This window comes from Scyliorhinus canicula, chromosome 2 (genome assembly GCF_902713615.1).
Source record: "Scyliorhinus canicula chromosome 2, sScyCan1.1, whole genome shotgun sequence".
NCBI lineage: Eukaryota > Metazoa > Chordata > Chondrichthyes > Carcharhiniformes > Scyliorhinidae > Scyliorhinus > Scyliorhinus canicula.
Window position 1 is genome coordinate 14,551,018 of NC_052147.1, and position 16,198 is coordinate 14,567,215.

Consider the following 16,198-nt stretch of genomic DNA (forward strand, 5'->3'; position numbering starts at 1 on the left):
GAAATAATTCAAGTGCTTAGGAAGAAGATACAAGACTAAAGTAAATGTTTATCAGCATCGCAATTAAACTAGTAGCCTGGAAAAGAAAAATACCCATCTCTGATTGTTACAATCCCTTTGGGGGAACCATAAACTCACTTAAAATTTACCCAAAGACCACATGAAAAAATTGCCAACGTGATTTCATGTTTTTTTGCAACTTTTAACACACTTCAACGTGAATTCACAGGCAAATAATACATCAAATGAAAGGGAACACCACTTTAGTCAAGACGACAAGGAAATGGCGTCTACAACCATAAGCCCCTGCATTACTCCTTGCAGACATGTTCCAAAGTTCTCTAACCCAAATTTACTTTCCCACTCCACCAGTTGGGCCCTGGAGCCACATTCACCGGCAATTATATTCCATTCAAGGTCCCCAAAGACGGTTATCAACCAAGCAGCGCACTCCTGCAGAGTCCCCTTGGGTTAGGTGATGGTGCAGATACCCCAGAGGTTCCTCTATCGCGCCCTTATGATAAACCCTATTAAACGGTCTGTTTGGCTCTGGCAAAACTGAGGCAGCAGCAATAAAATCGTCCAATTCACAACCTCTACTCTAACCTTGTGTTTAGCTTGCAGACCTACCTCTGTCTCAGCGTTTCTTTGTTTTTTACAGCAGTAGCTTCCCAGGCTGTTTTCTGTGTCTGGCCACACAACTTACATTATGGTATCTTCACTTCCATTTTGTAATTCAGCTGAAATAATTAGACTGAGCCATGAAATGAATTCCTTTTTGGTTCCTAACAGTACCATGTGGTGTAATTTATCAATGGATCTTCTTTCACCCTGTCAGAATACCTGTAATGCTCTTTTTAAAAAAAAAAAAAATAATTCCAAGGATAAAATATCCAAAAATAAATTGTTTTGATGTTCCCATGTGGGAAGGGCAGCAGATTGACTTTGGAGCTGTGAGGACGTCAGAAGCAGTTGACTCTTGACATCAATTTTTATTGTTTTTTGACAGCAAAAGGTAGCAGTGATGACACTGAATGCTTTTGGTAATTTCCTCAATTCATGTCAATATCTTGGCTACCTTGCAACTGTAGCGTTGCACTTTATCCAGTTTTGATCATGTGGGGTTAGAACTTGCCCAACTAAAATCCTCTCGGCATCTATTTTTCTCCTTTGTCTCCATACTCCCAAAGTAAAAGTTTCTGTTTTGGCCCCAATAGATGTTGGGGTCACGCCATCTGTTGACAATCCTGTTAGGCCAAATTTAGAATTGACAAGTTTGAGGCCATGGTTTAACTTGAGGCTTATTCTGTGTATACCAGTCTTTTTTAAAAATAAATTTAGAGTACCCAATTCATTTTTTCCAATTAGGGGGGCAATTTAACATGGCCAATCCGCCTAATCTGCACATCTTTGGGTTGTGGGGGTGAAACCCAGGCAAACACGGGGAGAATGTGCAAACTCCACACGACAGTGACCCAGAGCCGGGATCGAACATGGGACCTCGGCGCCGTGAGACAGCAATACTATGCGCCACCGTACTAGTCTTATTTTTTACAATCTTTGGTTATATCACAGCCATTTGATGCTGAGAATCTTTTCTATGATTCTTTCCAGTGGCTCCAAGGCTAAATGAGAGTCCCTCGATTTTACTCCACAATTGCACTTGATGTAAAGATTTAAGAAGCTTGATCCTTTTTGCTGTTAGCAAAGTGAGAGACCATCCTCAGAAAGAGCAACCTTGCGAAGCTAGTGTGCTGAAAAGTTGTATCAACTGCCTTTCTGCTGTGCCCCCACCTCACACTACAACAACCAATTAAGGAATTGGCATCACGTTATCCTGTCTGATGCATGCCAACAGAGCTCCACAGAGGAGTCTTGAGATTATTTGAAAAACAGAATTAAAGGTATTCTGCAGCAAGTGATGTTATTTACCAACAGGAACCTACCTAATAATAATCTTTATTGTCATAAGTAGGCTTACATTAACACTGAAATAAAGTTACTGTGGGAAAACCCCTAGTTGCCACATTCCGGCATCTGTTTGGCTACACTGAGGGAGAATTCAGAATACCCAAATTACTTAGCAGCACTTCTTTCGGGACCTGTGGGAAGAAACCGGAGCACCTGGAGGAAATTCACGCAGACACTGCGAATATGCAGACTCCACACACAGTGACCCAAGCCATTAATCGAACCTGGGACCATGGAGCTGTGAAGCAACAGTGCTACCCATTGTGTTCGCTTGCACTCTTTTAGACAATGCAGACTACCCGACTTTAAAAAAAAAATATATTTTTATTCTCTGCCTTTTTCACATTTTCATCATATCTGTTGGTGGATACACCAACAGATAATTAACAGTATCAAGTACAATGCCAGCAGTATAAAGTACAATGGCAAACAATTCCTTTATCCCACCCACCCCCAAACTTCCCACAACATTTTATATACAACACCAAAGAAAAAGAAACAAATCCACCATCAACCCATACATAATCACCAATAACCTATACATTCCGAACTGCCCCCCCCTCTAATGTTCAATGTCACCCAATTCTTGAAAATATATAATTACAAAACCCATGAATTGTGGAACTCTTCCAGCCTTCCCCTTAACTCGAACTTCACTTTCTCGAGTGTCAAGAACTCCAGCAGCCCCCCCCCCCCCCCCCCCCCCCCCCCCCCCCGGGGCCATGCCAGAGCACAGGGCAGAGAAGCTGACCTCCACCCCAACAGGACCTGCATTTGGGCAATCAGTGAGGCAAAGACTAAGACATCTGCCGACACACCCGCTTCCAACCCCAGCCGATCCAACACCCCGAATATGGCTTCTAGGGGACCTGGTTAGAGTCTCGCGTGCCTTCGAGATTACCCTCCCTCCAATATCTCTCCAGGTTTGGACAGGACCAAACCTCGGCGCACAAAGTTGAAGCATTCACTCTCCGGAGCACCTCACACCACAACCCCATCTCCAAACTCTTCCACTTTGCCGTAATCCCCTCCAGCAACACCTTATCTTCTCCCAGAATCACCCCATAAATCACCGGCACCACCCCTTTCTCCATTCCCCTGTCATCCGTAACTTTTTCAACAGTGTGGGGGCTGGCGCCACTGGAAAGCTCCTTCCTAGCGAAATCTCAGATCTGCATATCTAAACATTTCCCCCCTGCCCCAACCCATATTTCTCCCCAGCTCCTCCAGCCTCGCAAACTGGCCCCCCAGAAACAAATCCTTTAATACCCTAACTCCCATCTCCTAAAACTTTCATCACACTCCCCTGGCTCAAATCTGTGATTCCCCCGAATCGACATTTCTCTTGACCCCGTCCACAACCTAAAGTGCTGGCGCAACTGCCTCCAGACCTTCAATGGCGGCACCACCTCCAGACACCCCTCCGAGTACTTCCACGGGGCCATCAGGAGGCGGCGCTGTTGCCAACGCCCTCAACCTCGACCCCCTGCACAGACTCTCCTCCATTCTCACCCACTGGGAATCCCCGCCCCCTCTAACCCAACTCCTGACCACCTCAGCATTCACCGCCCAGTAATAATACAGTAAATTCGGGAGACTCAACCCCTCCTAACTGCCGTCCTCTCTGCAACAGCGCCATCCTAATCCTAGCCACCTTCCACCCTCCCCAAATAAATGAGGTAATCATCCTCTCCAATTTCTTAAATGTGCCTTTGGCAAAGAGATCGGCAGGCACTGAAAAATGAACAAAAACCGCGGCAACATATTCATCTTAATTGCCTGTACCTGACATGCAAACAACCGAGGAAGACCATCCCACCTTGCCACATCACAGACTAGCTGATTTAGTATGTTGTTACTTTGCTAGCTTCAGGCCACAATTATATCAATCACCTGGCACTACAGTTTGCATTGCTCACCTGATTCACCACACAATACGGCATCATTTGGAATTACAGATGCTCTCTATTCCCATGCATGCAGTCTAATGGCATAATTTGTCTGACTCCGTCTGCATATTTAATTGGGCATCTTTCATGCTATGGACGACATAGTAGCACAGTGGTTAGCACTGTTGCTTCACAGCTCCAGGGTCCCAGGTTCGATTCCCGGCTTGGGTCACTGACTCTGGAGTCTGCACGTTCTCCCCGTGTCTGCGTGGGTTTCCTCCGGGTGCTCCAGTTTCCTCTCAAGTCCCGAAGGACGTGCTGTTAGGTGAATTGGACATTCTGAATTCTCCCTCCGTCTACCCGAACAGGCACTGGAATGTGGCGACCATAAGATTTCCACAGTAACTTCATTTGCAGTGTAAATGTAAGCCTACTTGTGACAATCACGATTATTATTATTTTATGTCAATAGCTGGCCTTGTGCATTCAGTGGACCAGAGCCAAATTGGTTTATTTAGTAGTAGTTCACAAAACCCATGAAGAGGGGGTTCTGCTGAGCAAAAGGTCCGGTCCTTTATGGCAATAAAGGGTGTGAGAAATGACCATTGGCTCCACTTTTGAGGGTAAAATCCAATTGAAATTAAGTTTTATTTCCTCCTTTAAATTCCTTTGAAACGTCAAATGAAAGCTGCACTGTTTATGCGTTGTGGTATAATGTTTTGGCAATACACATGGAGAAATAAAGGAGTTGATTATTTACATTTCATATGCTTATACAACGATTATGGCTCACTTGGGTGTGGTATTAGCTCTTGATTAGTCACAAAGCATCTTCGAAGGAACGACAACAGCGTTTGGACTATATAAAGGTGCTCTGGTTACTACTTTGTCTCTAAAAGTCCGTATATGCGCATACTAGATCTGTAAATGGGGAAATTTGTTCTGGGGAATAAGTTTTTTCGGGCGGGGGTGGTAATGATGGCGGTGGGGAAAAAATGTTTGGAATACATCATTGATTTTGAAACTTGCTTGGCATATTTGCAATGGAAACAAACAGCATTGTTTGTGGGGTGTATATGTTTTGTCAGCCATGCAAGTGCTGGGTGCCGATTTCTGAATTTCTTAGATGGACTTGCTCCTTTACCTACCCACATCCTACACTTTCTGATGCAGTAAACCTGTTGGGAGGTTTCCACAGGAGAGAAGATGAATAAAAGGTTCTCAGAAGGTTGGAAACTTGTTGGAATCCCTCCCATCAGGTCCCGCCCCTGCCACAGTACTGAAACAGCTCTTTTTTAAAATTACAAATGAAATACGATGTACTTGAACTTTCCCTCTTCATTATTCTCAACTGTTGTTGACCACATCATTCTCCCAATGCCGCACCAGCTGAATGGGACAAAAAGTAGTGTTGATTTTCACTAACAGCCCTCTTGACGACTCAGAGGTTAAACTATATCTGACTGCTTATCTGGCATCCACTACTTGGTGAGCAGAAATGTCCTCCAATTACATATTGGGAAGGCTGAAGCCATTATTTCTGGTCCATGCAACAAACTCCATTCCCTGGCTGCTGACTCCATCCTTCTTCCATGGCAACAGTCAGATTAAGGTGGTCTGTTCACAACTTTGTCACATTTGACCCCGAGATTAGTTTCCAAGCTTGTGCCATTTTGAAGACTGCCTGTTTCCATCGGTTGATTTCACCTGCTTTGCTGCTGCAACCCTCATTTGTTAACCCCAGACTTGTCTATTCCGATGTATTCCTGGCTGGTTGCCCACATTCTAAACTTGAAGTCATACAAAACTTTTCCTGTGTCTTAACTCGCACCAAGTTTTCATTCCGAAGCTTCCCCACAATCTCTGAGATCCACACTCCTCCAGTTCTGGTCCTTTCAGCATCCCTGATTTTAATCACTCAACCATTGGTGGATGTACCTTGAGTGCCTGTGCCCTCCATTCTGGAGCACCTTCATTTATACCTCTCAGTACTTCTACCTTTGTTTTCCTCCTTCAAGACATTCCTTAAAATCTACCGCTACCTCTAAGGTCGCCTGACCTAATATCGCCTTGTGTAGCGCAATGTGATTTTGCTTATAATGTGCCTTGCGAAGTTTCATTATATCAGAGGTGTTGCACAAGTATAAGTTGTTGAAACAATAGCATTTACAATGGTACAATATATTTCCAAAACTGCATAATTTTTAATGTGAATTTTTTTTTATTGTTATGATGGGGAAAACCTCTGAACTATACATGAAATTATTGGACTTTAAAAAGAAATCTGAGTTTTATATATTTTAAAAATGGACACAGACCCCAGCCACTGACAGGAATGACTGCAGGGGGTTTCTCTAAGGAGCATTGAAACCCTGTGTTTCAAGACAAGGTACTTTTAAAGCCATCCAAAGACTGATTTGAACAAAATGGCTATCTTATCCAAAGATCCTGGGTATAATCGCCAAGACGGGTGTATTTTGGATCTTCAGTTGAAATATGCATAGGAGGGTAAAAGCCGCTTGCTCTTAGCCTGTTGGCACTGGTCTGTGTGCGCGCGTTTTTAAAAAAGCAGCTGGCCAGGAGATTCAGTGACCAAGGTAGGAGCCTCTGCAAAAATAGCCAGCTTTTTAGGGGCTGGATTGGCACAGTGGGCTAAGCAGCTGGCTTGTAAGGCAGAACAAGGCCAGCAGCACGGGTTCAATTCCCGTACCAACCTCCCCAAACAGCCGCCGGAATGTGATGACTAGGGGCTTTTCATAGTAACTTCATTGAAGCCTACTTGTGACAACAAGCTATTATTATAATTATTATTACTCTCTCTGACTGTGAAAGTCGATGAGCCAGCAGAACGACTGCAACTGGAAAGAACTGAAATCTCTCTACTGAACTACAAAACACCTAAACTGAAGAAACAACTATTCCTAGCAAAAGCCAGCGAACAAAATCCAGCTGTAACAGCCGCAATGCTTTTTTTTTTAATAAACAATTTTATTGAGGTAGTTTTTGGCTTTATAAACAGTTACAGACATCATCAGAAAGGAAGCAAAAAAGGCAAAAATGTGCAAACATCCACGTACTTTCAATACTTCCATCGTACCGCAATGCTTTTTAATATAAATTTAGAGTATCGAATTCATTTTTTCCAATTAAGGAAATTTAGTGTGGCCAATCCACCTAGCCTGCACATCTTTGGGTTGTGGGGGCGAAATCCACGCAAACACGGGGAGAATGTGCAAACTCCACACGGACAGTGACCCAGAGCCGGAATCGAACCTGGGACCTCGACGCCGTGAGGCAGCAGGGCTAACGCACTGCGCCACCGTGCTGCCCCTACAGCCGCAATTCTGATCATCATCTCGCAGCAGAAGGGCTATTCCATATATTTATTTAAAATTTTTGATTTATATTTGCTTAGTTGGACTCGGTTCTTTTTCTAATCTGTATGAATATAGATGCGTGTGTTTTACCATTTCTCCTTGCCTTTTTAGTAGTTAAGAAACTTTTACTCGCCCAGGTTTGTTACAGTTTTGGGGGTGTCCCAGCCGGACGGTGACCACTCGAGGAGTCTCGCCTGGATCAGCAACTTTGGGGAATCTCATCTGGGGCTGCTCAAAACAGTTGGGAAATTTATATTGGCTATATAATTGATGCTTTGTCTGATTTATGTCTTTAAAGAACATCAAGGGTGTAGGTGGGACTGCTTCTCATTATTGGGCAGTAGAACCTTGCAAGCTTCAGTAGTTCTTTGAAAACAGTGAAAATCTCTCGAGTTGCGTGTGAATTTAGTCAAGTGGTGACTTCAATTTCCAGGTCATGGGTTGTAAACTTTGTTTGCTGAGTCTCAAACTTTCAAATGTTGCCCAAACCTTTGCAGGTATTTGTTCTACAACAGACACACAAGCTCTTGAGTTAATTCTTACCAAAATTGGAGTAACATTTGCTTAGTTTTATCATGTGGATGAACGGAATTAACTAATAGCTGCATTATTCTGTACATGATTTTAAATTGGGTAAGATAATTAATTTTTTGCATCATTAAAATTGTTTCAATTTCAGAGTAATGAAATACATATTTCTAAATTCTTCAGGATTTTGTGCCATTGTACCAAGACTTTGAAAATTTCTATACCAGAAACTTGTATATGAGAATTCGAGACAGTTGGAACCGGCCAATCTGCAGTGTCCCCGGAGCAAAGTTTGATGTAATGGAGAGAGTGTCTCATGACTACAACTGGACGTTCAAGTGAGTCACCCTACCCACACTTAATGTACCTGTGAATTTTATTCAGGATTAATGAGCCAACTTGCAAATCTAAATTTGTGGTGTTAGGCACTCAATTTTTGTTGTTTGAAGCTGGTGTACGTGTTTAAGAAGTGTGTAATATGCATGAGCGTTTAAGCTCTAACTAAGGCTCAAACAACACCAAAAAAAAAAGAAAGTCCGTTTCATTTATGTCTATGGTTTTTATGTTTGTTTCGGCTGGGTGATGTATGGGTACTGGGTTATTGCGGTGTTATTTTATTAATGCTCAGAAAGGGACGGGGGTTAACACTTTTGTGTACACAGCTGGAACTGTATTGTACCTGGAGTAGCCTCGCGGTGCTGTTTGATGTTTACATCCTGTTTGATCTTCCCATTTTAGTGAGATTGCTCCAGTGGGTTGGAGTGGGGGTTGGTGTGCTGGGGAGTGGGGAGATGAGGTCGGGGAAACAATGGGAGTGGGACAAGTGGGCGCCGGAGCGATGAGTCACCGGGCTAGCAGATTGGCTAGTCAAGGGAGTCAGGTGGGGGGGGGGGGGAGAGAAAGAGGAAGAGAATACAGCCAATGGATTGGGGGGGGGGGGGGGGGGGGGGGAATCTGAAGTAGGTCATGGAAAGGAGGTCGGGGGTGGAGGTGGCCAAGAATGGCGTGGCGCATGGGCCGGGGCGTGCCCAAGAAAGGTTATGGCCTGGGGGGGGGGGGGGGGTTGTGCCCCCCAACCAGGCTGATCACCTGGAATGTCAGGGGACTAAATGGGCCAGTTGAAAGGGCACGGGCTCTGAAGGCGGACGTAATTATGTTGCAGGAGACACATCTGAAAGTGTCGGACCAGACTAGGCTAAGGAAAGGCTGGATTAGCCAGGTCCTCCACTCGGACTTGGATTCTAAGTCCAGGGGGGTAGCAATTATGATCAATAAGTGGGTTCAATTTGAGGCGGAAGGCGTAGTTGCAGGCGTAGGGGGGGGGGGGGGGGGGGGGGGACGGACTTTAATACGGTCCTTGACCCGGGGCTGGACCGGTCGTGTCCCAGAACAGGTAGACTCCCAGCAATGGCAAGGGAGCTGAAGGATTCATGGAGCAAATGGGGCCAGTGGACCCATGGAGAGCCAGACAGCCGACGGGAAGAGGCTACTCGTTTTACTCACATGCTCATGAAGTATATTCTAGGATTGATTTTTTTATCTTGAGCAGGGACTGTGTAGGGGAGGTAAAGAATACGGACTATTCGGCAATCACTATCTCGGACCATGCCCCGCACTGGGTGGACCTGTAGGTCGGGTGGGCGAATTACCAACGCCCGCAATGGAGGTTAGACGTAGGATTGTTGTCTGAGGAGGGGGATATGTGAGAGACTGCGGAAGTGTATGCAAAACTACTTGCAGGTGAACGATACGGGGGAGGTTTCGGCAGCGACCCTGTGGGAGACATTGAATGCAGTAGTGAGGAGGGAGCTGATCTCAATTCGGGCTCACCGGGTCAGAGCGGACAGAGCAGAAATGGACAGATTGGCTAGGGAAATTTATCGGATAGACGAGGAGCATGTGGGGTCCCCGAGGGAGGACCTACTTGGGGAGAGACAGAGATTGCAGGCGGAACTGGGGGTGCTGTCCACGAGCAGGGCCATGGAACAACTTAGTGAGGCGAGGGGAGTGGTGTATGAGCATGGGGAGAAGGCCAGCAGATTGCTGGCGCAGCAACCCGGGAAGAGGGAGGTGGCCAGGGAAATAAGTAGTGATTGATGGGGGAGGGGAGCAGAGTGGAGGACCCGGCAGGACTGAATAAGGTATTCCGGGACTTCAATAGTAAGCTGTATACTTCAGAACCCCTGGAAGAGCCGGAGGAGGTGAAAAAGGTTCCTGGACGGGCTAACATTCCCAAAAGTAGGTGGGGGACTAGTGGACGGGCTGGGGGCCCCGATTAGAGCGGAGGAGGTATTGGGGGGGGCCTAAAGGCCATGCAGTCGGGGAAAGCCCCGGGGCCGGATGGATACCCAGTAGAGTTTTACAAGAAGTTCTTGGAGATAGTGGGACCGGCCTTGACTAGGGTTTTTAATGAGGCAAGGGACTGTGGGACCCTGCCGCCGCCGATGTCGCAAGCCACCATCTCGCTGATATTGAAGCAGGACAAGGACCCGGAATCCTGCGGGTCATACAGGCCAATCTCCCTGATCAATGTGAATGCCAAGCTCCTGGCAAAGGTCCTGGCGATTAGAATTGAGGACCAGACAGGGATACCCACTCTCCCCGTTGCTGTTTGCGCTGGCCATAGAGCCGTTGCCGATTGTGTTGAGAGCTGCGAAGGGGTGGAAGGGAATGACATGGGGGGGGTGGGGTGGAACATAGGGTCTCTCTATATGCGGATGACCTGCTCCTGCACGTATCGGACCCATTGGCCGGGATGGAAAATATACTGGAAACATTGAGGAAGTTCGGCCGGTTTTCAGGGTACAAATTAAATATGGCCAAGAGTGAGATGTTTGTGGTGCAGGCAAGAGGCCAGGAGAATAGACTGAAGGAGCTGCCATTTGGGCTGGTTGAAAAAAGTTTCCAATACTTGGGGATACAGGTGGCACGAGACTGGGGCAGGTTGCACAAGTTAAATCTGACTAGAGTGGTGGAACAAATGAAGAGGAGTTTCGGAGATGGGATGCACTCCCGCTGTCACTGGTGGGGAGGGTGCAGATGGTAAAGATGACAATTCTCCCTAGATTCCTGTTCACCTTGCAGTGCCTCCCGATCTTTATCCCACGGTCCTTCTTCCAAAGGACTGGCAAAATCATCATGAGCTTTGTCTGGGTGGGAAAATCCCAGCGGGTGAAGAAGGCGATGCTTGAAAGGAGCTGCAGCGGGGGAGGGCTGGCATTGCCCAGTCTCTGATCAACTACTACTGGGCGGCTAACACAGCCATGATAAGCAAGTCGATTGTGGCTACGGGGTCTATCTGGGAGCGGGTGGAGGCGGCTTCGTGCAGGGGCACCAGTTTGGCAGCCCTGGTCACGGCTCACTTACAGCTGTCGCCGGCCAGGTACTCCACCAGCCTGGTAGTGGGGGCGGCCCTGCAGATATGGGGCCAGTGGAGGAGGCATGTAGGGGAGGTGGGTGCGTCTGTCTGGCCTCGAATATGTGATAGCCATCGATTTGCCCCCGGGATCACGGATGGAAGGTTTTGAACATGGCGGCCTGTGGGGGTGAGAAGAGTGGGTGATATGTTCCTGGAGGGGAGCTTTGCGAGTTTGAGGGGCTTGGAGGAGAAATTTGGGCTGGGATGGGGAAATGACTTATGGGAGGAGGAGCTTGGCGGGGAGATGGAGGACGGGCTGTGGGCAGAAGTCCCAAGTAGGGTAAGCTCAACTGCAACATGTGCCAGGCTCGGCCTGATTCAGTTTAAGGTCGTTCACCGGGCCCACATGACGGTAGCTCGGATGAGCAAATTCTTTGGGGTAGAGGACAAGTGCGCTAGATGCGCGGGAGGACCAGCAAACCAAGTTCACATGTTTTGGGCATGTCCTAAGCTTAGGGGGTACTGGGAGGGATTTGCGGGGATCATGTCCCGGGTGCTGAAAACAAGGGTGGTGATGAGTCCAGGGGGAGAAAGAGGCCGAAATTCTGGCCTTTGCTTCCCTGATAGCCTGGCGACGAATACTGCTGGCATGGAGGGACTCAAAACCCCCGAAGACCGAACTATGGCTTTCGGACATGTCAAGTTTTCTGGATATGGAAAAAATTACGTTCGTCAAAGGGGATTTGTACTGGGGTTCGCCTGAAGGTGGCAGCCATTCATCGACTTCTTCGCGGGAGAGTGAACGTCGGGGGGGGGGGGGGGGGGGGAAAGAGAGAGAGAGAGAGATTAGAGTAGAGGTAGGAGGGATAAATAGGCGGGTTGTTTATGGGAGAGGAGTGGGCTTGTGCAGTAGGGTTTGATTGAATTATTGGTTTTACGTTGATGTTTGCACATTTTTTTTTGTTATCTGTAACTGTTTACAATGCCGACGAATACCTCAAGAAAATTGTTCGTTTAAAAAAAAAACACCAAAAGAAAGATCGGAATTTCCCCAGTCTTTTGTACTCTTTAAGCCTGTTAAATAAAAGTAAACAATTAATATTCTTGCCATTCACAGGAGACTAATTTCAGTAGGGATGGAGGTGGAGGGGCTTTGCTTTTTTTAAAATTTAGGGGCCCCAATTCTTTTTTCCCAATTAAGGGGTAATTTAGCGTGGCCAATCCACCTACCCTGCACATCTTTGGGTTGTGGGGGTGAGACCCACGCTGACACAAGGAGAATGTGCAAACTCCACACGGACTGTGACCCAGGCCGGGGTCGAACCTGGGTCCTAAGCCACGTGAGGCAGCAGTGCTAACCACTGGGCCACCATGCCGCTCCTGGAGGAGGATTTTTATGATGCTTTGTTTACCGTGGATGTTTCAGTCAGAATCAGATAATAATGGTTTACCTCAGCGGTTCCAAATACACTGGAAGGTGGGTGGGAATAGTGGAAAATAAGTATACTGAAGACAACAGTAAAGAGGGGTGGGGGTTATTGTGGACAAGGAACGGTCCAAGTTCTTGCATTTGAACATAGAAACGCATCCCAAGATACTTCAGAGCTGAGGAGACATTGGAGCACTAAACCAAAGATTAAGAGCGGGTTACAAAAGCCTTGTCGGTGTATTTTAATCAAGGTCTGAAAGGTAGGAGTGAGAATCAGCGGGTTGGGTTACTGGGTGCGGAGGGTTGAAATCCAGAACTTCAGGCTGAGACAGCCTAATGGTGTGGCTGACAGTGGTGTGACGGCTGTGCAAAATGCCAGAACCAGAAAATGTGCTGCGAGGCAGCTTGTAGCTCTGGTTGAGGTTAGGAAGATGATGGGAAGCTGAGGCTGTGAAGATGTTTGAATGCAGATCAGGAATTCAAATTGAGTTGCTGAGCTAATGAATCAGTTTAGGTCAGCAAGGACAGGAGGTGATAAGTGAGCAGGACTTGATGTGGGGGATGGGATTAAAGTTTACAGATGGATAGAATGGGAAACATTGGAATGTAGTAAGGAACCGTTTATTATTTATATTGTATATTTCACATCCGTAGAATATTCCATAGCAAGGGCAGCGTGGTGGCGCTGTGGTTAGCGCTGGGACTGTGGCTGAGGACCCGGGTTTGAATCCTGGCCCTGGGTCACTGTCCGTGAGGAGTTTGCACGTTCTCCCCTTGTCTGCGTGGGTTTCACCCCCACAAACCCAAAGATGTGCAGTTCAGGTGGATTGCCCCTTAACTGGGAAAAGATAATAATTGGGTAGTCTAATTTTGTTTTTAAAAAAAGAATATTCCATAGCATTTTGGAGGCAAGCATACCCGCCTGCCAATTTGCAGACTAGTTGCAAAAACAGCAATTAAATGACTGGCCAGTTAATCTGGTTCTGAATGAGGAATAACTGTTGCCCAGGGTATAAGTGAACACTCAGTTTCTTCTCCAATAGTGTTACAGCATGTTTTATGTCCATCTGAGTGGCAAAGCAAGGTCTTGAGTTTAGAAGCTACCATACGAACGATATCACCTCCAACAATTCAGGACTCGGTACTGCTCTGAAGTGTCATCCTCTATTGTCTGTAAAGGACCTGGCGTCAACTTTCAATTTTTAAACTGATCCAAAGTTGATATTCATGGTCACAAAGTTTGGAGGTGACTAACATGAAAAGGTTTCAGTGGCAGAGAACTTGAGTTCAGGCGGAACTGGGTAACTTTACCAAGGTGCAAGTAGGGCCACCATGTTATGACAATACCCTGGGCTCGTGCGCGGTCAATTCCAGCCCATTGGTCCCGGAGTCGCAACACAAGTGAATTATCCAATCATTCTTAGAAAAATACCCAAAGTATTTGGCCCCAAACCAAGAACCGCTGATACTTGGACTTGAATACATTGCTCAAACTGAAAATTAAATGTAGTAAAATACAGTAACAGCTGTTATTGATTGTTGGGAATGGGGATTGTCTCTATTATGCAGTGAAAGGGATCGTAGCCACTTTCAAATCTCCGTTTGGTTTGGTCTCGCTGCGGGATAAGATATGGACTGCATGCTATCTCTAGGGGTAGATTTAACTGCCTCCAGGCCATGAATGCCAACATTGTTTTCTTGCCACAAGGAATAAGAAGGTAAATAATTATGAAGAAAGTAGATAATCCAGAATGATTACAGAGGGGGGTATTGATTCTCTGCTTGTTAGTTTGAAATCCTGGATTTTTGAGTTTGTCCTTTTTATGTATTTCACAATGTACTCTTTGCTACAAATAATGCACGTCATTTTAATACCAGCCACAAATGTGCTAGAACCAATAAATCCAGCAAGTAAGTGAGGAAAATGAGTTGTGAAGTTGATTTAAATAAGCTAAATTGCTTGACTTTTCAGTTCGTCAATGCTGCAAAATAACTCTTGAGTCATGGTGATGGGAGGTTTTTTAGCCCATCAGTAGAATACAATCCTGAGGTTCTGTAAACTCATGAATTTAGGACCCCATGATTCCCTGTACTTGCCCAGTGATATTTGAAAGGGGAGAGATTTGTTGGCTGATATTTTTAAGATCTCTTAATTGTGTTGCATTATCTCTGCTTGCAAAAGGCAAAATTAATGGTAATTATTTCAATCCACTGAGCAAAAGTGAATTGTTAAGAAAAATCAAGCATCCATTTATGCACTTTTAATTGTGTTTTGTCTTTATCATTGGTGATGGTAAAGACCCATTTGGACACGAGTTGAAATTAAAAGCAGCCCCCCCATTGTTACAGCTGGCAGTATATTTGAAATGAGTAATGCCAGTATTGTTCTGTGTCAACAAAAGGCAGTGAATTTTATTCCCACTAATAATTCTCAAGATGGCTGGGCTGTTTAGTTCATTGTGTCTGTGCTGGCTGAACAAGAATGATACAGTCCAACCCCACTTTCTAGCTTTATAGGTTCCAACATTTTATGTACAGATGAGTACTTTTAAATGCTATGAGAGTTTCGGCCTTGCGTGCCTCCTGCGTGACTAGATTTTTCTTCAACTCTGTTCTAATACTGTCCACCAATTACATTTAAATCTGTGTCCCCCCCACTGAGGGAATTCAATCCTTCCTATCCACTCTGTCCGGTCCCCCCATCATTTTATACACCGTTAAATCTCCTCTGCCCCACAGGGCTAATTCGCTGGCTTTGAAAGCAGACCAAGCAGGCCAGCAGCACGGTTCGATTCCTGTAACCGCCTCCCCGAACAGGCGCCGGATTGTGGCGACTAGGGGCTTTTCACAGTAACTTAATTGAAGCCTACTCGTGACAATAAGCGATTTTCATTTCATTTCATTCATCTTTCCTCCTAGTTAAAATTCTCGATTCCTGGCAACATCCTTGTAAATCTCCTCTGTACCACCTTGAGTGCAAGCACATCCTTCCTATAATGTCGTCACCAGCTCTGTACAATGTGCTCCAGTTATGGCCCAACTAGTGTTTTCTCTAGTTCTACCCTTTTAGGAGAGGCAGTGACATAGTGGTTTTGTCACTGGACTAATAATCCAGAAAGACAGGGTAATACTCTGGGGACCTGGGTTTTAATCCTACCGCAGCAGATGGTGAAATTTGAATTCAATAAAAAAAATCTGGAGTTAAAAGTCTAAAACATTGTCGATTGTCGTAAAAACCCATCTGACTCACCAGTGTTCTTTAGGGAGAGAAATTAGGGAGGGAAATATGTCGTCCTTACCTGGTCTGGCCTCCGTGACTCCAGATCCACTGCAATGTGGTTGACTCAAGTGCCCTCGAGGATGAGCAATGAATTTTGGTCCAGCCCGGTGATGCCCACATGCCATGAACAAATGTTTTTAAAAACCTCTGTTTGCTTTCTGTGCCTTGGCGAATGAAGGAAAATATCCTGTATGCTTTCTTAACCACATTTTTCCATCTGCCCTGACATCCGTGATCTGTCAAAATGCGCTTCAAGGTCCCTCTGTTCCTTCACACTACTGATATCCTATCATTTATTGTGTAATTCCTTTGGCTTAGTTTCCCTTCCCAAGTGCATACCTCTCACTTCCCTGGCTGGAATTTCTT

The 16,198-nt window shown here is 45.9% G+C and overlaps 1 protein-coding gene across 1 annotated transcript in view; it reads left to right on the top strand.

The window, feature by feature from the left end:
• sptlc2a (serine palmitoyltransferase, long chain base subunit 2a) overlaps positions 1-16,198 on the top strand; it is a 135,641-nt gene that overhangs the window by 42,239 nt on the left and 77,204 nt on the right. The window contains exon 3 of the mRNA XM_038773825.1: positions 7,949-8,103. Within this exon, the coding sequence (XP_038629753.1) occupies positions 7,949-8,103 (155 nt within the window). The remainder of the gene's footprint in view (positions 1-7,948; positions 8,104-16,198) is intronic.